The sequence below is a fragment of the Sylvia atricapilla genome, chromosome Z, assembly GCF_009819655.1.
Source record: "Sylvia atricapilla isolate bSylAtr1 chromosome Z, bSylAtr1.pri, whole genome shotgun sequence".
Taxonomy (NCBI): Eukaryota; Metazoa; Chordata; class Aves; order Passeriformes; family Sylviidae; genus Sylvia; species Sylvia atricapilla.
The window spans coordinates 67813671-67838886 of NC_089174.1; the positions used below are offsets into that span (position 1 = coordinate 67813671).

At 40.9% G+C, this 25216-nt stretch overlaps 1 protein-coding gene across 1 annotated transcript in view; it reads left to right on the forward strand.

Annotated features, from left to right (window-relative positions):
- Positions 1-25216, forward strand: part of LOC136374278 (serine-rich adhesin for platelets-like) — a 206126-nt gene that overhangs the window by 126401 nt on the left and 54509 nt on the right. Inside the window, exons 17-24 of the mRNA XM_066339578.1 lie at positions 1144-1218; positions 1854-2073; positions 9810-10037; positions 10834-10975; positions 19729-19898; positions 20750-20865; positions 22699-22862; positions 24857-25007. Coding sequence (XP_066195675.1) covers positions 1144-1218; positions 1854-2073; positions 9810-10037; positions 10834-10975; positions 19729-19898; positions 20750-20865; positions 22699-22862; positions 24857-25007 — 1266 coding nt within the window. The remainder of the gene's footprint in view (positions 1-1143; positions 1219-1853; positions 2074-9809; positions 10038-10833; positions 10976-19728; positions 19899-20749; positions 20866-22698; positions 22863-24856; positions 25008-25216) is intronic.

A 25216-nucleotide genomic window follows, 5' to 3' on the forward strand; every position in this document is an offset into this window, starting at 1 on the left:
TGCTGTAACAGCTGAAAGACCAAAGTTTCTGTATTCTGTAATTCATGTGAAGAGATGCACACAATTTTGTCTGCCGGCTTATGCATGGGCAGCTTGGCATGTGTCTAGCTAACTGCTTGTATCTTAAATCTTTGCAATAATGGCATTAACTTGTGTTACTTCTCTTGAATGCATTCATTCTCTCTCTTCACAGGCCATGGTAAGTGGAGGTGAAGACTATCCATCAAGTCTTCACCAGAAAAAAACCCCTTACTTTATGTGGTTTCCCTCTCTACTTCTTTGCTTTTTATTTTGAACCTGCAGTATTGCAGTGAATGCACATCCAACACACTGTCCTACTCCATCACTGTTGGAATGAACTTTCTGTGTTTCTCTTGGAACAGGATAAAACAGAACATAAATGGTACAAAACTGAGAGAGCTGGATGATTTTGAAGCAAATGCTGCTATCTTTAAGTATCCTTCTGTGCCTCTGTATTGCTGGAGTGGCTGCAGAAATCCCTTGTATGCCACTGTGAGGTGCTGCAAAGACGATATTCTGTGCTGTTCACAGCTGCAAAGTAGTGTTGGCATTGTGTGACGGGCAGTTCTTCGAGGGGAAAATGCAGTTCATTGTGTTCAGTGATGGCTGATGAATGTGATACACCATCACATTCAAACCTCTGCTCCCAACTCACTCCCTTTATTTTTTCCTTGTTACTTGCAACTCTTTACTGTCATATTTTGGGGTGTTGTATGTTTTGTAAAGCTGATGAAGTAATCTCCTTTTGATTATGAATGAAGTTAGATAGAGAAAAGTGAGTCAGTTGTAGTAACTTCAGACAGTAGAAAGGCTACTGTTGCTACCAAAATGTAAAAGTGGAGCTGGGAGCCCAAGTTTCACTGGCAATTCTTTCAGAGAAACAATCAGATTTTTACTACAGTGAGACTGATTTTGGACAGATGGAAACAAGTTGGAGGTATTTCCGAGAAAACATTTGATTCCTCTGAGATGTGAGCAGTCATTTAAGAAACCACCTTAAATGCAGTAGGTTGCTGGTTTGATGTCTGGCATGACAGAGTCCCCTTGCTCACATCTCTGGGCATGTAATGCCATTGCACTTGTAAATGTCAGTGGTAAATAATAAACTTTCTTCCTCCCTAGTCACTGGTTCAATCCCGAAAAGCTGGAATTACCTCAGCAATGGCTACTAGAACATCTCTCAAAGATGAAGAGCTGGTAAGTGGGAGCATTGCTTGACTTCTCTTAGTTCTTAGTAAGCACATTAAAGAGATTTGACTCTGAGATTCAGAACGAGCTTCACAGATGTCTAGAAATATAGATGCAAAGCTTCCTGTATCATTTGTTTAAAGAAACTAAACATATAAAAAATATTTAATGCGTCAGTATGATCCTGAAAGATGTAGAAGCACAGAATTGCAGAATATGCTGAGTTGGAAAGGCACCCATCAAGATAAATGCGTTCAGCTCCTGGTCCTGCATAGGACACCGCAAGAGACACCATCTGCCTTGATGGTATTGTCCAAACACTTCTTGACCTCAGTGATCTTTCCATTTCCTTCCGTGCTATCTGCCATAAGGGACAGTGTGGGAAACTTGCTTTATTCAAGATATTTCCGATCCACAAACATTAATTGTTGTCTTCCAATTTTTTTAATGCCTGGGGAGACGTTTTTGGAAGGTAAAGGATGTCCTCTGACACAGCATGTAAAAATTTGATGCATTTGTCCACCTCAAATGTGTAGCTTCACTGCACTGGTCATTCCTTTTCCTGTAAAACTCTTGCATTAACCAGCAAAAATAGGCTCAGTCACCTTTCTGAATTTTGGTTTACATGTGCTCTTGCCTTTCAGAAATCTCATGTCTATAAGAAGACCTTGCAAGCCTTAATTTACCCCATCTCTTGTACAACCCCACACAACTTCGAAGTGTGGACAGCCACAACGCCTACCTACTGCTATGAATGTGAGGGGCTGCTGTGGGGCATCGCACGGCAGGGAATGCGCTGTGGGGAGTGTGGGGTCAAGTGCCATGAGAAGTGCCAAGACTTGCTCAATGCTGACTGCCTGCAGAGTGAGTAGTGGCCAGTGGAGTGTGGCTGTTCCAGAAATTGTTGCCAGAGTGTTCTTAAATGTACTGCTGGTATCTCAGGGATCAGTGAAGCTGCAGTGATTAAAGTGACTGTGTGTTTTCTGAAAAGGTGCCATTGGGCTAAACCTACCTCCAGGAGGCACAGACAGCTCCAATGATGCAGAAGAGCTTTGCAGCATTGTTCTTGATGTCCTTTAAAAGAAGCTTTAATTCTTTACTCTTTATCATCTGTTTGTTGGTTTTGCTGATTTTTTGATTGTTGGTTTGGGTTTTTGTTTTTTTTGCTCTCTTTGTGTCAGCTCAGGTTGTGTATTTGCCAGCATATCCTGCATTGAAGTGTGGGTTGGATGAATAGGGTATGAGGCTGAATATTCTGACATTTGTTCTGTCCCCCGTGACTGGTATTGCAGTCGGGTTGCTAGTTCCAACTGTGAGTCTGTGTCACTGTTTCACACTTCTTAGGGCAACACTGGGTTCCTGCTTAGGGTATAGAGACCATGGGCTTAGCCTGGGTTATCTGTACCAACAGCAGCCTGGGAGCGCATTTTGTCTTTTCATCAGTAAGTCTACTTGGCGGAACCACTTTAGAGACCTAGGGCTGAGTTAACAGAGATGGTGGGTCAGGTACAGAGGTGTTTGAGTATATAGGCAGCATTTCATCTTCCTACTAGCGTTTCTAATTATTTTGTTGGTGTAAAAAATGAAGTAATCTCTTTAAGGAACTCTAACTTTGCAGAATAAATTACATCTTGCACAAACAATGGGAAATTTAAAAGGAATTTGATTAAAGGGGGAAAAAAAGAGAAAAAAGTATTCATTTAGGCATCTGCCTTGGTCCAGTTGTTTTCATTTGCTTGAAATACCATTTCTTAATTCAGTCTCAGACTTACATTCCTGCTTGAGAGCAAAGTATCTCAGTCTAAATAGAACAGAAATTTCTTCCATGTGTGGTAAATGTTGAGTAGGAAGGTGTGCCTGTTTCTGTTCATTCTTACTTTTCTTGTAATTGTAGCTTGATGGAATAAGTCAAAGAAATCAGAAAAGTTTGTGAAGGATGAAGGGGCTTAGTGCAAATTTCTGTCAGCAGTTTTAGGAATATAAAAAGTCAGATCTTGTGTCTGCCTTAGGCTGTAGTTTTTTGGGAAAGCCAGGCTGAGTGATTCAGTAAGGGATACCAGTGAATCATAGGTAATTTTTTTTTTCTCATGACTCTTCTCAGCACCTCAAATGGATATCATTTATCCTTGTATTTTTGACGTGTGTAGAGTCTTAAATTTGTCATAGTTAGGTCTAGGGCTATTTGCAGTGACTCATTTGTAAGACACATCTGATCCTGGCCAAACACCTCTGTCTCCCAGTTGCTTAGCAGATCTAGATTTGTCTTTGAAGGCTGGGAGGTGAGTTTATAGCATTTGAACAGTTGCATCATTGGCACTTTGGCTTTGTTGAGACCTTTCTGTGACTAAGCAAAGAGCTGTGGTGTTGCATTTGGTCCAGGAGAGTGTAGTTTTGTCATAGCTCAGTTTTCTGTCACAGTCTGGTGCACAGGGTCAGTTCCTGAGCATAACCTTTTTATTTTGGGAGTTCACCAGAACTCTCTGCTAACTGATAATTTTCAGTATTTGAGGTGAAAAGCTCAAGGCATCCAGACTTGATTCAGATGCATACTCACGATGCTGTGATGTTGCAAGGAAGTTGTGATATCTCAGGAAGAGAGAAATCTGTGGAGGATAGAGGAGGATTAGGTTTGCATCAGCACCAGAGTGGAAACAGGCACAAAGCTGTTGTACACAGCAGTGGTCCTGAAGTTGGGAACAACAGGGAAAATCTCTGTATTAAAGAAATAGCTAATGAGTAAGAAGAAGTATGTTCCTGCAGAGGAGGGTAGTAGTGGCTATCCATGTTCAAGAAGAGAGACTTCAGATGGGAATGGGTACTGGAGAGAGTTCAGTAGTAATGGCAGAATTATGCGAATGTCTTGAGAGAGGATGATATAAGATAGTTAATCTTTCAAGAGAGAGGCTTGGCAGTCTGGGACAGGAGGGCAAGGACAATGCTGTTTCAAAAAAAATAAAAACAGCTGTACTAGGTCTGTCCTAATAGAATGCCTCTAGTCTATTCTTCTATTCTTCTTCTATTCTATGCCCAGGGCAGAGGTGTAGGACATCTGCATGTAGTGCACCTGCAACGACTCTGGCTTACTCTTACAGTTTACAGTTGTCATATCTTAAAGCCTTTTTGGGTAGTAGATACTGTTCCATAGCTGGCAGCAGTGGCTCTATGAATTGGCTTAATCCGTGTTTGAACCTGTTTATGCTCTCACCATGTTGGGGAAGAGGATGATAAGCTACAGAGAGAAAGATGATCTTTTCAAGCTTACTGTTTACAAGAGAGAAAAAGGGCTGAATTTGCTGTGAGAAAATTAAAGGTAGAAGACAATTTCAGTGATTCAGACTCCCTGGGAATAGGAAGTCTCTGGAGCTGAGACTGAAGAATAACCATGGAGGAAGATTTTCTTATCTCAGTTGTAATTACATAATCTTATGCAGTAGACTGTGGGATTTGACGGTGGCAATACTGTGTGTTTTGCCATAGAATAGAAGAAACAACTGGAAATTACTTTTCATATATGGCAAAGCATTAAGTAAGAACTTGTTATTTTATTAAGGGGGGTTGCAGATGTTTTCACATTTTCTTTCAAAAGTAAACTCAGGATACTTCATCATTCAGAGTTACAGAAACAGAGAGGAAACAACTGAGAGTACACCAGACATAAAATGTGTGAAGCATATAGAAAGATAAAACCCAACCAAACAAAAATTTTACTTACTGAGTTACTTGTAAGGTGTCCAGAATCAAGGATGAGAAACTGTGAGCAGAGTCTGCAGGGTTACCCTTACTGTGAATGTGGAAGGTGTCATTAGCTGGGGTAGAGGTGTAAAGGAAGCTGGAGATGATAACTGTGTAATGAAAAGATAGAAAAGACAGAGGGTAGTGGTGGGAGATGGAGAAGGGGATGAATGTGCCTCTGGAATGGGAGAACAATTATTTTCAATACTAGAAATGTATTAAAGGCAATTTCAGGCAACTGTGTTCTTTGCTTTGGTGTGTTCATGCTAAAATTTTTCTAATTGGAACCAAACAAGCCAGAGGAAAATGGGGAGGTTTAATTTCTTTTTATACATATGTTTGAAGAACATAATCTGTGCTTGAGGAATGATAAACAGGATGTCATGGGGGAGAAACAACAGTTTAGAGATCCCATAAATTCAAGACTGAACTTTCTTGTATACTGAACTCAGGAGGGATTTTTTCCTTACAGAAGCTTTATTGTTGCTGTTGGCAAAAAACCGAAAAGATTCTCAGGACATATCTTCACTTATGTCTATTTAGGGCTTCCAGAAAATGTTACAGTGGAGTAAAATAAATTGTCAGACTGACAGCAATTGCAATTCTATTGATTATACATTGATGCCTCAGGATATATATGCACTTCAATCTGTGTAAGTTGTCCAGAAAATGTTGCGTTAGAGTAAATTGAATGTTCAGGTTGGTCACAAATACTTTTCCATTGTTTATGCCTTAAAATTTTGGGTAGACACCTGGGGTTTTATTTCTTAGATTTAGAATGTGCTGTTTATCCATTTTCAATCCTTCATACCTTTCTGGGGAAGATAGTTCTCCAAGTCTTTTAGAATTAATTTTGGTTGTCTCTTCTGGGGATATTTTTTTTTGTCTCTATGTTTTTAAGAAATTTATTATCTGATACACTCAACAAATTTATCATCAGTGTGGTACTGCACTGGTGAAAAATTCAGGAATGCTTTGTTGCAATTTGAATCAAAACCCATTTGTACTGCTTCAGCAGGGCTATTCCATGAATTGGTGATGTCTGAAGTGCAATAACCTGGAATCTGTTGTAGTATGTGTACTGCAGCCTCCTGGTTCATTATATTGTAGGTACTTAGGAGTTATTCTAATGATAGGACACATACCTTTTCATCATAAGCTCATAAATACTTGCTCAAGGGACAGTGCTCTCTTTTTAGCCATTTGTTATTCTTGGTAGTAGAAATCTCTGCTGAATGGGTACCTTTCCTTTCTTACTTGGCTGAGGGTGGATAAAGGGATGTTCTTTAACATCCCCATGGCATGCAGAGCTTTTGGAAACTGAGCTTTTATCTCTTGCCATGAGCGCTGGTGTAGTACTAACTGAATTACAGTGGGTTGGGCAATTCTGGTATCAAAGAAAGAGTAAATCTGGGGCTGAATGTTTAGGAGACCAAGGAACAAATGCAGAGAAGTTATTACTAAGAGGGTGGAAGGGAATGACATTTATGTGAGCAAGAGCCTGGTAAAAAGGCCTGTGCAGTTCAGGGCTGGCTTTTTTGTTGGATGCATTTTGACTCAGGACTGTGAAGCAGGTGTAACTGTTGCTTTTTGGATGAGAAACTTGTGTGTGTTGTACTCTGAGTTCAGAGGCTGTCATTCTGAAACCGGGTCAGGGAGTGGGAGGTTAGTCAGACCAATTAAATTATGTGCTAATCGTCTTAGCTTCTGAGTTGGATGATGGTTAGGCACCATGGTGATGAACAGTTGTTTGCTCCCAGAGTCCTGTGTAGGAAAACATTTGCACAGAAGGAAGAAGGATACCTTTATTTGAAACTTGAATATCTATTTTAAGTTTCAGGAATATATAATTTCTAAGCATTATCCGCCTACTGAACAGCTGCCTTCTATCCTAACAGTGTTGCTTTCTTGAATTCTTCTTAAAGCATAGAATAACAGCACTGGTGGTTTACTAATAGCTGTATCAATACAATTCCCAATATAGATATATTTGCTTTCTGTTTCCAGTCATAAATTGACTCATAATTCAGTCATGGAGAGGAAGAAGGAAAGCCTAGAACCTTTACACTTTACTTGTATATTCCAGTGCTTTTCTGTTGTCATCCACAGGATTTGAAAAGCTGATCCACTGACCAAAAACTTCTTTGCAGCTTGAAGAAACACAATCCCGGTCCAAGAGCAGGAAAAGCACCCTCTGCCATTCAGTATAGTGACATGTTTTGCCTCTAAAACACATACATCATAGTTAAATAGTCGCCCAGTGGTTGATTTAGAAGCCTTCTTGGTTTTGTACCAAGAAGCAGGTCTCAAAATTAAGTGAGTGTGTTGTTGAGACAGCAGAACAGACATCGTCTGTTCTTTGTTAGTCTGTATTGTTACATAGGGTGTCTGTCTGATTCAGGCTTTTGCTCTGCAGTTCAGGCACAGTCTCTGCAGGCAGAGAGAGACCTTTTCCGGGGAAGGAATGATGAAGCTGCCTCTGCAAACAATCTGGGCATAGTGGGGAAGCATTGTGAATGAAGGTGGGGGACTTCCTCTGGAGTCAAAAAGCAGAGCCAAGTCTTTGGAGGTGACTAGAGGCTGTAGGCGTCTGTGTGTTGTGGCTTGAACATCCTGCAACCCAGGGTGCCCTGGACTTCTGCTAGACTTGCAAAGGATAAATCCACTGTGCAAGGTCTCTGGAGGTTGTGGGGACGTTTTAATTAGAACTCCTCCATTTGTCCCAATTTGCATTCTAAAGCCTCATTTGATGCTCCTGCAATGCTTGCATTAGGATGAGTTTTAATTTGCTCTTAATTTTCTTTAAGTCAGAAAGGTCAGGGCAGAGTTGATTTCTTTGGATTATGACAGATCTCAGAATTTCAGCTAGGAAAGGCAAATTGTTCAGTTTGGCCTTTCCCAATTTCCCAGTAATTTTCTGTAGCTCTGCGTATATAGCATAGAGTTCATCTCCATCCTCAGGAGACCTAGTTCTGTTAAAGCTGAATAGCACTTTTTATCTGAAGTTCAAAGTGTAGCCCTTGGTATCATTTCTGTTTCATATTCCTTTAATAAATGTTAGGTGCATCACCGGTGAGTAGAAACAGGAAGGGACTGTATAATTAGTAACAGTATTTTTGATTTCATTTCATCTTAAGCCAACAACAGGAAACTCTGAGGCATGTACTTTTCATTGTACTGAATGAAATACTGAACATCTAGCCTCTAGCAAGAAAAATGAAAAGGTACTCAGGTAATGTAAAATTATGGCTTGTTTCACACCCAGGTCCTTAGTAACATGCCTTGGTATGCAGCATCCTTAATGAACTTCAGACACTTCAGTGGTTACAGTTTATTGCATACTGGTTTATTCTCTTTGGTTACATACTACTTGGGATCCCCTGTGTGTATGCGTTCGTAGGACTTTTTTTCATATTTAGTCACTGCTTGCTGAAATGGTTTTGTATGCAAAACTGTAGTTCCTTATAGCAGGGGCACTTCAGATATCATATTTGCCCACTTCTGGAGGAAAACAGTTCAAAGTATCTTTGTGATTGATGACTCCCTTTGCACACTCCTTGCACCTGCCTTAATACATGTTTTTAAGGTAATTTAATATTTGGTGAATACCTGAATGAGAACACTTTTCTTAGGACTAAGGTTACTTTAATTAAACTATCCTGGAGAAGAAAACCAAACAAAAGCATATTACATTAAACAGAAAGGTTATGACTGAACGTGTTCACAGGACTTTTGTACTGGTTTAACTTAATCTGACTTAAGATCATAATTTAAAAATGCTGCAGACAGTGTATAGAGAGACTGTGTGCAATCCTGTGATCCTGCTTTTCATTTCACACCTGAGTTATTTGCCCTGGTTAGCTCACATTGGTGCTTTTATTGATGGATGTCTCACATCTGACACAGTAGTCAATTTCTGAATTTTGACAGTGAAAATGACTATCAGAATTGAGTAGGAAGTATTTAGTGGTGGGAGTAGTCTTATCTCATAATTATATGAACTTTGAAATTTTTTAAGAAGTATGCAAGGAAAAGGCTTCTCTTTGTCAGATGGAGATAACTACCTGTGCAGTTACATACTTTGTTACAGACTGGCTCTTTTTTTTCCCAGCTGATGGACACTGTAGTAACACTGCATGCTTATAATAGCCTAAGTTTTGAACTCTTGAGTTTGCTATCTTATAGGTATTTGTTATAGTTAATGTACCTGTGCGGTTCTAGAAATTGATTGAGTTGTCTCCGTGTGGACTGATAAAATAGAATAGCATCCAGGGAGGCACTCTGTGTTTCTGCAACTTGATGCCTGGATGCAAACAGGGTGGTTCCAGGCAGAAGGAGACATAGATTTGCAGTGACTCTGAGCTCAGCAGGGAGTTTTGTGGCACATATGGGTAGAAAATGCCGACAGTTTGGACCCATCTGAACTTCTCTTCCGTGGTGCTGAAGTGCAGCAGTGAAACAAGCTCATGGGTACTACTTGTAATGGAGGTCCTATGTCCTCTTCTTACAACTTGCCTAAGCAAGGGTTTATTTATTCACAGGAAGATAATGAGAGCAGAGGCCTTGCTGATGCCTGCTCTTAATTTAAGAACCTTATTCCTGGGTGTTCCTTAGCTGTAAGGATATTTAATCAACCTGTTGTTAGGAGGGCAGTCTGATCCCAGATTATAGAGGAACTACTCCCTCTACCTCCACGTGTCCAAGTTCTCTGTGTATGTTGGAACAGGGGGGACAGAGTGTAAATGTCAGTATCAGGAGCCACCATGTGGAGGGTAACTTGTAGCTTTGATCCTCCTATTCAGATTCAGTGAGACATGATTTTTTGTGTGTTTGTTCCTCATGAACATTGTGTGTTTTCTGGTGCACAGGAGCAGCAGAGAAGAGCTCAAAGCATGGAGCTGAAGACCGGACCCAGAATTTCATCATGGCCATGAAGGATCGCATGAAAATCCGGGAGCGGAACAAACCTGAGATCTTTGACTTGATCAGAGATGTGTTTTGTGAGAGCAAAATGACGCATGCTCAGCAGATGAAGACCGTGAAACAGAGCGTACTTGATGGTACCTCAAAATGGTCAGCAAAGATTACGATCACCGGTGAGTGGGAGAGTCACAGGTTCTCTTGGTCTCGCTTGGGAGCCTCAAATAAGAGAGTTGGTGTGAAATTAGAACAGAAAGGAAGGGCTTCTCTGACTTCTGTGTTTTCCTGCTGGGTGCACATACAGGTAGCAGGTGCAGATACCCCTACTGCAGGCACTGTAACACACCATGAGCTGCAGCTCATCAGAAATGCTCCTGTGAGGGATATTCCTGGTTCTCAGGCATTATGAGCTGCTGCTTCTGCTGGTGATCTGGTACAATCTTACACATAACCAGTGTGTAATAAGCTACTTGAAGATGTATCAAGTCTGAAGATTGACCTGCAACTTCCCAGAGTGGCTTAATAATAGCAAGACAACTTCTCTGGACATGCTTTGTAAAACAAAAGGTTTTAATAATAACAAACATTATAAACATTACCAAATAAAAGAAATATAAGTTGAACACAGTGCAGAGAACATTGTTACACTGCTAAGGCAGTCCAAAAAAGCGGTTGAGCTCCTTTGTGGATCGTCATAAATACTTAAAGTTTTAGGACGGACAACTTGGCCTCCTGCCAATGGAAACAGGTACAGATGTTGAGAAACATTTCTAAAGTGAACCAGTGCCCCTGTGCTGGCTCTGGACCAATTGCGATAAGGGGAGAACAGAAAGTTCTGGGGCTTCTTTTTAAAAGTCAGGGGTCCCGTTTCCTTACTTGGAAACACCTGCTTGGATGTGGGAGTGCATTACTACAGTAATTGGACACACTGTCTTAATGCAGAGTGGTGGTAACCTTTTTTTTTCCTTTCAGTGGTGTGTGCTCAAGGTCTGCAGGCCAAAGACAAGACTGGGTCCAGTGATCCATATGTAACTGTTCAAGTGGGTAAAACAAAGAAGAGGACAAAAACGATCTTTGGGAATCTGAACCCTGTATGGGAAGAGAAGTTTTACTTGTAAGTGCTCTGACAAGGACTCTCAGCCCAACCTCACCTGCTAGTATGATCCATGCTTTGTGTCTTCTCTGTCTGTATGCATTCCCACATCACCTATAATCTTGGACGGTTCTATTTTTGCTCAGCATTGTGTGTGTGTGGAGGGTTGACATCTTTAACAATGTAGGTAGTGCACACCTATTTATCCCATCTGTCTTCCTTGTGTATATGGAAATTATCTGTTTTATAAACACTTCTATATTGGTTTTCCTAGAGAATGCTAAAGAAAAAGGAAAATATTTAAATCAGCAGCTGTTAGTCCTGGTTAAAAAAGAATTCCTTTTAATATGAGAGTAAAATCTGTGTAAAAAACTAAGGAAACTTCAGTGACTTATTTCTGGGATCTACTACTGGTGTTTGGCAATCAAATTTAAAGGTAGGTAGTTTAGGATTGTCTGTGACACCAGCAGCCTCTTCTTTCAGTTTTGGAACATCAATGTAACAATAACTCAAAGGAGTTATTGTTGCAAGAGAGAACTTCCAAGATGATCAATGTATTGAGGGCTGAATTGAAAGCAAAGGCTGGAGGCACAATTCTTTAGATAACAGCTACACTCAAAATATATTGCTACATCCTGCTTTTATTGAGTAAGTAATCAGAACCCTCAGTTTGTCATTGAAGATGTTATAAACCAAAATGGAGACATGAAATCGAACAACTGTTCTCTGAAGATTCTGGGTGATCTCTTTCAACATCAACAATCTTTATTTATTTTCATGTGTAAGGTCTTTCATTGTACCATCTCTCTCCTTCCTTTCTTTTCCTCCCTGTTCTTTCCTAAACTGCTTGGAGGGAGCTCTCTCTGTGAAGTGCAATTTGTTTGTGTTTTAAAATCAGTTTCATATCAGTCCAGCTTTACAACATACAGTAGAAAAAAAGATTATTTTTAAGCAGTTTTGAGGTACTCATTAACATCAGAAAAAAATCTTACTGCTATTTTAAATGAATAAGCCCCTACCTTTATTCTTGGTTTAATCCAAGGTAACATTTCTGCTTGGTAAGTAGGAAGTATGCTTAGGTGCCATTTGGATAACTCTAGTCACAATAGCAGCAAGTCTGTGTGGGAGCCTTAAGGACCTTGATTTACCATGCCAAGTAGTTACCATGGTATTTGCAGTGTGCTCCCTTCTAATTTTAGGAGCTTCAGCAAATACTCTGTTTAAAGATAGCAGAGTGTGATAAATGTCACTGTTTTAATGGTTACACTGTTTAGACTTAATCACCACGTCCGTGATTCAGCAGATAACAGGCTCTTGGGCATTAGAGTTGATGCTGCTTTCTGTCTTACCTGTGGTGGTTGCCTTCCTTGCCTTGGAATAGCAGGAGGAGATGAAGGGAATGAGCATATTGTCCACGCTGACGGCTAGAGAGCATTCAGTACTGCAATCAGTGTGTTGTTTCATTAGTAGATGTCAAAGCTCACTTTCTGCTGGATGAGGAGAGTGTTATTTCAAAGCATGTACAGCACTGGTTCTCTACAAACCCGTGTTTCTATTTTGCATTTATGGATCTTTTTGCAGCTAACAGCTCTTTAAGTTCTGAAATTTTCTAACCCATAATCAAATGGAAATTTAAATCAACACATTCAGACCCAAAATACCCATTACATACCAGGCTTTTTTAGAAGAGATTGTCAGGTCAATCAAGAGATTGTCAAATTTTCAAGGGTTGCATGGGGAGGTGTCTTTTATTCTTAGAATGAGGTTAATTTCTTGTAGTGAGAGAAAGGGGTGGTGGTAGTTACTGAAAACTGTGCAGTAGACATATGAAAGCTTTGGTGTTCAAAATGGTTAAACAATACAAAAGGAGTGAGGTGTGTAAGTAGGGAGGTCAGGTCAGTTACCAGTGTGTGTGTCAGCAGTTCTGGCTTGGTGCCTTTGTTTGTAGTTGATGTTCATTAGGTGCCTAGTGCCTTCCATATCATCACAATTCCAGTTGTATACAGAGCCAGAAATCTGTGTGCATCAGTCATTAGAATTATAACACTGTTATTATAACCATGGCATGAATGAAGGCACACATTGTACAGATGAGTGATACAATTCTCTCTACAAGCTCAATAAAGTTGATTAAAAGCAGCTTAAATAAGTTTGAAAATTTTAATGTCTCTGGTAGCCTATTTTAAATAGGGGTTTTGTGCTTATTTACAGTGATTGATAGAAAAGTATGTAAACTTAAATATCTCTCCCTAAAAATGGCTTTCTTCTTTTTCCATATATTTTCAGAAAAAAATAATGTGGCAATTTGACCCAATTCTAAAGACCAGATTTAGAATAATTTTTTAGAAAAGACAAAGTTGAAAATGCTTTAGGTTTCCATTTTAAGTGCTTTTTAGGTCATTACTAGCCTGTATAACTGTAGGCATCTGCTTAGATTAATCACCAGTTCTTGCAGTGTATTCATGTTGCCTGAGCAAGATTTGCAGGCTGTTTCTTTCTGAAAATTATCTCTTTGTATATTTACATCGATAGCTTTAGGAAATAGGTTGTTATGGAGAAATTTTTGTATATTTCATCAGCGTTTGAAGACCTTTGAAAACGTAAGCTGTTGATTTTTCTCTGTTCAAAGTGTTGCAGGCTTGATGCAGACTCTGCATATATGGTGCTTGGCAGCAGGAAGCTTGGTGGGGGACTCCAGCCACTGCTGCAACACAATGTTCTGTGAACATGCACTAAGGAAACTCTGCTTCCCTTGGGTTTACAGCCTCTTCCCTCCCACAGTAAATTATAATTTCCTTCCTCTAGTTGTGATGAGCAGGCTTACAGATGTCTTTCTCCATTTGCTATGTACTGTTTTCCCTTGTGCCCTCACCTCTCTTCCCTTGCCCTTAACTCTGGCTGGACAGAAGGCAGCATGTGTCGTGCCAGCGGCTGGATTCTGAGTTGTCTGTAGTGGTTGGTACATGAGAGCCAGCAGGCTGCAGGCTTTCCAGGAACAGCAGCTGGTATGGGTTTCTCTTCTCCATCTAGCTGTTGTGTTTTCACAAAACCTGTCGGAACATAGAAGCTTTCATAACAAGTCTGCGTAATTCTCATTTCCTTATGAAGCAGTCCAGTAATATTAAAAGGAAGCTATTTTTGCCATATTCAGTGCAATTAGAGCAAGACAGTAATTTCCCATTTAGACATGGTTTAAACTGTCAGTGGAAAATGCCGGGTTCCTGTTTGTTTGTTTTTGGTTTTGTTTTTTTTTTTTTTTCTTTTAAGGCTGAAGCTGAGCATCCCTTTGCATGGGTTACCATAGCAGACAGTGCTTAGGAGGATAAACCTGACCAGAGGGCAATTTTAAAGGGAAAGCTCTGGGGTTGTTTGGAGGCTTTTTGTCCATACCTTTTGTTCAGGGAATGCCATAGTCTTTAAAGACTGTGAACACTAAATGTTTCTGTTCTTCTTGGCATATGTGCAAAATTACTTGTTCATTTTACAGTAATATTCCTTTGAATTTGTATTGTTTGAGTACAGCTGTGTCTGAAGCTTTGAATGGTGGGTGTGAAGTCATTGCCTGGAACAGATTACATTGTCTCTGAACAGGTTGCAAGAGGATGTTTATTCTTTCTCACTGCAGAAGAATAACTGATTTAAAAGGAATGCAGAGCCTTGTGCTAGCAGACAGCCAGTATTTTTCTGGGATGTGCAGAGCCCACATGATACACATACCTGTTAATCTTCTGGGAATGGTGCTGCTGCTCAACTAACCACTGGTTAGTTACCCCAGCTTCTGTTTGGTTCTGCAATTTTCCTTTTAGCTGCTGAACGTGTTGTCAAGTTCAATATCTTTTAGTTATCTCTGTGATTATATGTGCTGTTCCAGAGCTATATTTTCGACTTCCACTTCTGAGATCACTGTGTTTATAACCATTGTAACTCTTCCCCCTTAGACTGCCTTCACTGTGTGGCAGGGGCTATCCAGTTTGTCTTGCTTTCTTTAATCTCCAGGAATTGCAGATACTGAAACTGGCACTCTGATACAGCTCACTTGTTTCCCTGCTCAATTACCAACACGAGACTTAAACCTGTATGCAGACCTGATGCCCTGTGGCAAGCACCAGTTGGAAAGCTGAGTTAATATGGCTAGTGATACAAAATGCAAAATCACTTTATCTGCTCTTTGTAGTTAGAAGAGCTGCACCATTAATTTGTTTGTTGTTGTTGAACATTGGGTAACAGCAAATGATTGTATTTGTTCTCCTAAGAAAAGACCTTCATGCTAGCAGAGAAGTGAAAACTCATTTCTTTGTTCTTAGACAGCAGCAATGGGCTCTCAGGGCATATTATTGTGCTGTCATGCTTAACTTACAAAGTACTGAGAGTTTTCCTTTGTTCTCTTTCCACTGATTTTGCCTTCGGTGTTTTCAACACTGTCCTTTTTTCTCCCTAAAAGAGGAATCTTCTCATCGTTTAAAGATGAGTCTCTTCTGAGAAGTTTATTGCCTTCCATTCCTGCTGCAACTAAGCTGCCAATTGGACCCTGCAATGTTTTGACACTTAATTTGAACCACATTCAAATCCTCTTACTTTTTAAGCCGCACTATTTCCCAAAACAACTCTTTTTCTGCTCCCCTTCTATTTGCTGTTGCAACTTTTTACTGGTCTTTCTCATGCTGGTTGCTACAACTACTTCTTCCTTTCTCATTATCCACAAAATCACTTCTTTTTTTTTTAGGCTTTGCTCCTCAGAAGCAGAACGGTACTCCTCAAATGATCACAGGTCCTAAAATCTTGCTGATCTGTTTTTTCCTTGGCATTTTCCCACCTCCTGTACTCTCATCCATTATTTCTGCAAGCGGCTCTTCCTTCCTTCCTTCCTTCCTTCCTTCCTTCCTTCCTTCCTTCCTTCCTTCCTTCCTTCCTTCCTTCTGTCTGTCCATCCTTCCTTCCTTCCCTCCCTCCTTTTCTCTCTTTGTCTCTCTCTCTCTCTCTCTCTCTCTCTCTCTCTCTCTCTCTCTCTTTATCTACCATTGTATGAAATGTCCCCTGCACCGGACTGTGGAATTTTACAGGCCGTTCTTGAGAACTGCAGGCAGAAAGGAAACTGCTCACAGAATATGGACACACAGACATTCACTAGGCTCTTTGAACCATAAATATTTGTGGTTCAATACAAAACAATAGAAAATACAATAAAACTACTCAATTCTGGGCTTGACTGATTCATGTTAAAATCTGCAAAGTGTTGTTGTTTTCTCTGGTCCTTTACTTTCCTTGTCTGTTCTTGCTTAAATCTACGTGTTGTGTTTTGCCTTTATTAGCCTATCAACTCTACAGGGTAAAATTAGCATATTTAGCACAAATATTGTTAGGGTACTTGTTTCAAAGACTGAATCATTGGTTCAGAAGTAGTATTATGGTCATTTTTGGACACTTCTTTTTCTTTCCCTCTAAGTTTTTTAGGAGGAACAGAACCTGTCCCAGACTGCTGACATTGCCCAAGCCCATCTGGTCCAGCCATCAGAGATGGGCAGAGATCTTAGAACTAAGAATCACTTCCTACAGTTTTTTTTTTTTTTTCAGAAGTTGGAGCTAGATTAGAAGGATACAAATTGCTAACTTCATTGTAGGAGGAACTACAGTGTAAATTCAACAGTTGCTTGTTCTGTTTAGCCACCAGTATACTAATTACTGTGTGTGTGGGCATGTCACTGTGTGAGCAGACCAGAATTAACCACAGCTTCGTGTGCTCTCGTGCTTCCCCTCAGCTGGGCATGGGAAGAGACCCAAATATTGACAGTGCAGGGGACGTGTGTGGGTGCTGGGGCTTTGGTGCTGTGTAAGACTAAAGGGGAATGTGGAAAAATTGATGGAGGTAGAGAGTGGGATGACAGGCAAGTCAGCAGAACTGGGCTCAGCTGCTTCCAGTGCAGCAACGACTGGCTTCAGGCAGAAAATCTTAATGGGGAAAAAAAAAAAATCTCATCTTAATTTTTCTTTTAGATTTTGTTTGTATACTGTTTCTGGAAAATGTTGCTTCATTTGGTAGCTTGAAGTGTAAAAGTAAGTTCTTTTATAAAAATGGCACCACTCCAAACACTGAGGCAATATGGATAAAAAAGAAAATGTTTGAGTCATGTGCAGAACAAACCTGGTTTCCAGTCTCCTGCTCTCTGAAATAGACCTGAAAGTATTTGGCAATTTCTTCCTTTTGGTGGGGTCATAGTGTGTTTCTTTTCTCTGCATGCTCTTCGGAGAAGCTATGAGAGCTCAGCTGTGAGAGGGTGGACAGATGTATGTGTGCACACAGTGAAATCAATCATAAAAACATAGTAAGAAGTGGGGCAGGCATCTTGAGAAATGTGCCAGCTCCTATATTAATGAGGGGGAGATCATCTAGCAGTAGAGCTTGTTAGTCAGAGAGTTATAAAGTTGTGTCACTGTGACAAACTGGAAACTGTTTCTCATTAGTTAGAAAATTCTTTGCCATCAGCGAGCTCAAGTCTTCCAGTGTTCATGATTCTGTTTTGGGGTGCTCACTGAAAAGTGAAGTGGTTTTGACACAGCTGTGTTGCTATACCAAATCAAGGGCTGTGGTTCACTTAGATGTTTGATGGTAAGCCACCAGCTCAAGGCTTTTCACGGAAGTGAGCAAGTGATAAAGCTCACTCTCTGGCATGGGACCACCACAAAGAAAGCAAGTTGAGCAGTCTCTTAAAGACAAGAAAGATGTGAAATAGAAGCTTTAGTCGCTCAGTAAATGCTTATTGGAAGGTTTCCTGTAGGATGTTGCAGTGAAATTATGCTGCTGTCTTTGAGTGAAGGATGATAGCTAGCCACCTCAGGAGTGGGGATGATGCGTGGGACTGCTTAAGTTAGATTCAGGTTTGAACAGTGAATGTTTTCCTTAAGTAAAGACCATTGGAAGCAAAGAAGGAAGACCACAGTGGTCCTATCAAAGAGCTGTCAGCCAGAAGGTGATGTCTGATGAAGTCAGGAGTTAACTTACTGATGCTTGGTAAATGTCTGTGTCCCAGTTGTGTTTTCAGGCACTCCTGCATTTCTGAGCATGGAGCCTCTACAATACTGCCAGGTGTACACTAGTGCACCATGTCAGGAACAGAGAATTTCTTTTACATCCTTAGGCTGTATTGCTGGCAGACATGGCAAAGCACTCACATAATTTTGAGAGCTTCGAAGAGCAGCAGTTCCAACCATTCCCTGCTTGTGAACACTTGTTTGCATGGTTTTGTTGGGAAGACATTCTTGAAGTAAAGGAGGAGAGAGAGGAGAGTGAAGATGGGAGACAAGCATCATACCTCTTTTATTCTGAGCTCTAAATACAGATTTGATTGCACAGCAAAGGCAGGGAGCAGCAATGTGCTCTGCCTGTGATCTGAGCTGCATGGGATTGCCTCTAACCTTGTCCATATAATTCCCAGCTATTCCTCGCTACTGGAAAAATCTGTAGGAGCTGCATGGATGTCTGTTAAATGTTGTCCTGAATCACAATGGTGGCAGTAAGAGCCCAAATGGTTTCTTGGCAGAGAGCATGCTCATAAGCAGCCACTGCCACATCCTATTGACCAGGCTTAGCAGAGCTCTTCTGACCCATTTCTTCTTTCTCCCTTGTTGCTTAGCAACAGATGCAGCATGTTAATGCTAAAAAGGCCAGAAAACAGACCTTCAGCAGCAGTTGCCTGTTTCCATAGGTTTTATTTGCTCGAGGGTAGACATTTGTAGTGGCTATGGTGAGTAATCACCCTTGTCATGGTCTCATATGAGCATTCAAATTGCTTTTATTGCATGCCCTGTAAATGAGCAAAGCTGTTATAATACTGTTCTACCCACTTCTGATATCCAAGAGCCTGTTTGGATCTACAAAAGGTATCTGAAACACCTGAAGGAGAGGGAGAGTCTGTAAATCCTGTCTGTACATTAAACTGGAGGGTGCTGATTCATCAAACAGTAAACTGCTTCTATTAATGGAAATATCTTTATTGATCTACCCAGAGCACAAAGTATCAGTCTAAGCTGTAAATAATAGGCACAATCAATTCTAGTAATTAAATACCAATGCTGTAACTGTCATATCACACCTGTTCCCCTCAGGCAGTGTGGTGTATCATATGATTGTAATTTATTATGCATTGATACATTACTGCTTTGTGACCATCTTGAAGTAAGAGACCCACCTGAGCTATTTATCCTATGTTAGAAACCAGCACACAAAGGGTGTTTGCCATAGGTCTCCACTGTGCTAACCTAGAAACTGCATAAAGACAGGTATCCCTTACAGCCTACAGCTGAACAGGAGGTCATTGGTGGAGAGAGCTGTTGAAACCAGTTACATGCTGACTGTCATTTTTGGCGGGGGTGTATGCTGGCATTAACCAGCCTAGCTATCCCCAGGCTTCTGTGGGCTGCTCAGCAAAACTGACATCTGTGAAGAGAATTCCTGGGTTCTATGAGCTGCTGCTAAGAATGAGGACAAGTAGTAGAGTCACAGCCACCTGGGAAGTTGGTGGCTGAGGTCAGAGCAGGGTGGTCATTCAGCATGCATTTGGAGTGCAGAATCTGCTGTGTCACAGGAGCATTTAGAGTGCACCAGCAAGTTGTGTGGTTCATATCAAACACTCCACTTTTGAATAAATACAGATTGTTTACATTTTGCTAATACATCTCTCTTATGTTGGAGGAGTGGGTCAAGAGGAATGCAGAGCATGTAGCAAATAAATGTTGGCTGCACTGCACGCTCTTAATATTACATTTCCTCTTGTTTTCAGTGAGTGCCATAATTCCTCTGACCGGATCAAGGTGCGAGTGTGGGATGAAGATGATGACATCAAGTCTCGTGTCAAGCAGAGGCTGAAACGCGAGTCGGATGATTTCCTGGGGCAAACAATCATTGAAGTTCGCACTCTGAGTGGTGAAATGGATGTGTGGTACAACCTTGGTGAGCAGGGCCTTGGGACTGGGAACGTGTCACAGGTTGGTTTGGGAATATTTGAGAGCACTTGGATGCATGTGGACAATTTGCAAGAACGGGAGAAAAGATTTACATGGTTTCAAGGGCATATGATGCTGCTGCAGAGCAGCTGCAAAGCTGATCCCAGTTAAAATGCAGTGTAGTGTGTCAGAAGGTTGATGTTTTCTTTGTCAGCCATTGAATAGTACATTGGGAGAAATGCTTGGAGCAAGACTCTATTCCACCTTTGCTGGAGACATGCTGTCCTGTGTTCTTTCTTTTGGTGTCAACACAAGCATTTTACAGGTCTGTAAGAACATCAGGTGCACTGCATTGGGCTGGCGAGTTGTTGAGATCTTTTCCAGTGACTGTTGTAGAAGGTACCAGCAAGCAACCAGATGGTGCTGAGTTGACAGGCGCTGTGGACCTGTCGTCTCCTAGGAGATCCAAAATCTTCTTCCAGCGGTTTGCAGGAGTTAAGGGCTATGGTGAAGTTAGGAACAAATTCCTCATCAGTCAGCCCTGTTCTCGGAAAAGGAATCTGTCCTTGGTGGTTCTGGTTCATCTGACTGAATCAAAGACCCTCCAGCACATTTGCTGGCAGGAAGGCTGTCTTATGTCTAAAAACGTACATAGTTCTAATTAGATGTGTCATATTGAGGGTGTATGATGGCACTTGTTTTGCTGATGTCTGCTTAGCACTATTGAAAGAAAAGAGAAAGTTTTCTCTATGATGACTCAGCCCGAGGTTCCAGCAGTTTCTTTTGCTGGTATTGTCTCCCTGAGATGTGCTCTGAACATGAAAAGTGCATATAATTGCTGATGATTTTGCCTTCTAGAGAAGCGAACAGATAAGTCTGCAGTGTCTGGGGCTATTCGCCTGCAAATCAGTGTGGAGATCAAAGGCGAAGAGAAAGTGGCTCCATATCATGTTCAGTACACTTGCCTTCATGAGGTAAGAAGTGGGAACATTTGTTCATTCTGACTATGGGAATAGCAATTTTTTGACCTTTATTTCCTTGAAATGTTTCTCCTTGCCATAGGTGAGCTTTCTTTTCCCTGCTGTGCAGGCCTGGTGGTAACACACTGAATCATCAAACCCACATTTGTCAAGGAGGCAAAGGCAGCTTTAAGCTGTCTCCCCCTCACTGCGGACGGACTGGCTCAGTGTGTCCCACTGTCACAGCTGTGCTACTGTCAGGGAGAGATCAGGCTTTGGTTCCTCTCAGAGCCCATGATGAATTTAAGGTGGAGAAGCCTCTGAATTTCCTTGAGTGATGTTTTCAACATGTACTGTACCTCTGTCTGTTTTTAGAGGAAGTATACCAAAATGCATTATGAGTAAATTCTGATTGAGGAGGGAGTCTCTGTCTTGTTGACTGATGCAGAGGTATCAGTGTTATAAATCCTTTTATGCTGCTGCAGTGGTGTATAGTTATGAACAACTGATGGGGAACAAATTGAGCTGAGGTTTCTGGGTACTAACCTGTCTCAGGATGGACTGAGCTGGACAGGCAGTACAGTAGAAGTTGAAAGAAATCCAAAGATGACTTGTGAGAAAGATTGAAGGGAAAAACTCTGTCTTGGAGAGATGCCTCGTCTATCTGTGTCAAAGAAAAGGCAGGCAGCAAAGTCAGTCTCAAAAGTGCCTGAATAAGGAAGAGTAGTCAGAGCCCTGTATACAAGAATATCCTGAGGTCAGTGAGGGTTAGGCAAATTCATTTTACACAGAGAAGGACAGTTCTATCACAGAAAGGAATGTTCATCTGTGGGAACAGCATGTTTATCTAGATACTGAGCTGGATGAGCTCTTTGGTGTCTTCTGGCCTTAAAACGAGCTCTCTCCAAGATAAATATGAAGCTCAGAAAGTAGACTTCTTTTAGTAGGCTGTGTTTTGTCCTTCAGTACATATTTATTGCTTTTTATTTCAGTGATGGCTACTATTCAGTAACCTGTTTTGGTTTTGTCCTTTGAGCATGCATGATCACTTGCTCTTTTTTTTGCAAATAGGTATCTTTTTAACTATCACCTTTTTACTTTTGTGTATTCTAAAATGAAGATGATTTGCAGCACGAATAATATAATCAAGAAAAATAGTACTGTAGAGCAAAGTCCTCTAGCTACTAATGATATCATTAGATTTTCGCATCACTTATGCAGGGAGCCAGCTGTCTGAAAGGCTGATGTATCTGTAAGTGACATGAATTTGAGGATTACTGAGAAACCCACTGAGCTGAATGTGTAATTTCTGCATAGCAATGATAGCTGAAAACTTTTGCAGTGTTAGATAAAGTGAAATGTTACTTTGAATAATAATGCAATTGTCTAGCTTTTAGGGGTGATTTTAAGGGTATCCTTTTCAGAAAAATAAATCTGTTTGGACTGGTCTGTGTAATAATAATTATAATGCTGATACAGAGCCGTAATATCAGCTAATTTAAATAGCTTGTCCATATTAAGGCATTTTTATTCTGATGACAGAAATGTGTAGGTTTCAGGAAAATTAATTAGTGTATGGTTCCAGTGCACTGTAAGCACTCTTCTGAGTCATTCACATTGTCTGCTGGGTAGAGTTGTAGGTATGCATGTGAAAGATTCAGTTATGAGAGTCTTTCAAGAAGAAAAGAAGGTAAAAGCAGAAAATACAGAACAAGCAGGAGGAAAAAAGAGGAGAACAAAGAAATTTGTGTTAGTGCCACCACCTCAGCCGTTCCATGCTTTCCATGAATCTTACTTCACATCTTCAAGCAGCCTCACATACAAACTTGTTCCTGTTTTGTTTTTCAGAACCTCTTTCACCATCTCACAGATGTGCAAGGGAATGGGGTGGTGAAGATCCCTGATGCCAAAGGAGATGATGCATGGAAGGTGTATTTTGATGAGACAGCCCAAGAGATCGTTGATGAATTTGCAATGCGTTACGGCATTGAGTCAATATACCAGGCCATGACGTAAGACCCATTTCCTGTGTTCCTTAGTGCAGATAATTGGTGTAACTAATTGATGTAACTCTCACTGTTTAGCAGATGAAGTGTGTTGGTAATGGAAGGCTTGGCTGTGACAGCTGCTCCTTGTGGAGCTTACTGTGAATGGGAAGAGACTTCCTGTCTTGGAATCACTGGTGTCCTCAAAGTCTAGAAATTATTGTCTACCATTTCTGTTTTGAGATTCTCAAATCTCTGAGAGCTCTTCTGTTAAAAAGTTGCTGCTCAAGGTTCCCACTGAAGATTTCTGATAATATGAGAAGAGATGAGGTTTTGTGGAAGCATTTGTCCTGTATGTCTGTTGTGGCAAGTGTTACAGTGCTTTGAAGTGACTAATTTCCCAGGTGCTGCTGAAAGCATTTGCAGAAAGTTTGAGTAATGGTGCCACTGATTTGTCCTCTTTAGAGCTAGGCTGATGCAGTTCTGTATCTTCAAAGAACCTTTTCCTTGTCACTATACTTTTACGTGGATTTGGGATTAGTCATTCTTCCTCTTAAAGACTGGTATTGCTATGCTTGGCTCATTCCTTATTTCAAATGTAATATAAAGTGTAGCAGACAAAAGTGAACTTTTTCACATTCGAAGCTGCAAGTTTTGGGTTACGGGTCGTTAGATGAGTTATGAGTTGTACTTATATCACCTTGGAAGCAGCTTTTCTGCCTATTGGTTTAAGCCAAAATGGAAAAGAACTGCCAGGTTTCTCTGCAGGTCTAGTCAAAGCTTAAAGCAGGATTAACTTGAAAGTTGGAGTAGGCTGCTCAGGGATGTGAAAAATTTTCAAGGATGAAGGTCTACTGCCTCTCTAATTAGATCCCACTCCTCACAGCTTCTCTTCTTAAAGCTAAACAAAGCCATTTCATGTGCTTATATTTACCCAGTGCCTAAATGACCAGTTGGTACTAAGTGTCATGTAACAAGCATGGTTTTAAACTTGAAGAGGTTAGATTTGGGATAGATAAAAGGGTGAAATCTTTTACAGTGAGGTGGTGAAACAGTAGGATAGGCTAGGCTTCCTAGAGAGGTGGTGGATGTCCTACCGTTGGAAGTGTTTCGAGGTCATGTTGAATGGAATTTTCAACCTGGTGTGGTTGAAGGGGTACCTGATCACTGCTGAGGTTGGACTAGATGACCTTTAAAGGTCCCCTCCAACTCAAACTATTCTGTGATTCTGTGAATCCCTCAGGGAAAAAGTTATATTTGGAAAGTAATTCCCAGATCTATTCTGGGAACTCTGTGAGTATTTCTGTGTAAAAATGGCCCATGTCTTGTGCCTCTTGGAGTGAACTTTACTTGCCATCTCCCATGATATAAAACCTCTTAAGCTCTGATTTATGTTTTTCTAGGTCTAACAGACTTTTTTTAAAGTTTTTTAATAATTTCATAAGCCTGGATGCTCCTACCATAGTTTTGAGATTTCCTGGAGGAGGGTTCCTTGAATTTAATGAGAGAATGGGAAAATGCAAATGAGTGTGCACACTTCTTGAAATCTGAATGGGTTAGCCATAAGGAATCACATATCAGTGCAGCACAGAAATACTGGTGTGTACTCTCACTGGAAATTAATGTTTTCCAGCTGCTGCTGCCTCATGACACCTCAGAACCTGTGTCTGCCTCAAGCAGCAGCAAATTGTGTCAATTTCCTTTTGTCAGCTTTGGTTCTAAGAATTGGCGTCAGGACCCAGGGCATCACTAAGTCACATACTGTCAGCAACAAATGGTTGAGAAGCTGTTTTATGATCTGGAAATGGCTGCAGTGAAGGGATTTCTCTTTGTTTTGAGCTGTTGTGTAGATGGCATCTTTCTGAATAAAAACTCTGTGATGCTGGAGTTCCATAAAGTGATAAAACGTAACTTCCACCTGTTCATGCTGCCCGCCAGCAGAAGGGGTCTGTTAAAGGGATAAGGTCAAGTCCTGCTGCACAAAAGAGACCAGAATGACTTACATCACTGTCCTTTTGCAGGCATTTTGCATGTCTCTCCTCTAAATACATGTGCCCAGGCGTGCCAGCTGTGATGAGCACCTTACTTGCCAATATCAATGCTTATTATGCACACACCACTGCCTCCACAAATGTGTCTGCTTCGGACCGCTTTGCAGCCTCCAATTTTGGGGTAGGTTTGTGTTTGGTGATGTTGCAGTTGGATGTCTTTGATTTGCCCACACTGCTTCCACCCTTCAGTAAATAACTTGTTCTGTTTAAGGAACATTAAATTTGTGAGGAGTTGGGAGCAGTGGAACTCTTACACCAAAGAGCGTGTGTTTATTGTCTTCATCATCACACATTTCAGATATCAATCAGTGTAATGCATCGTGATGTTTA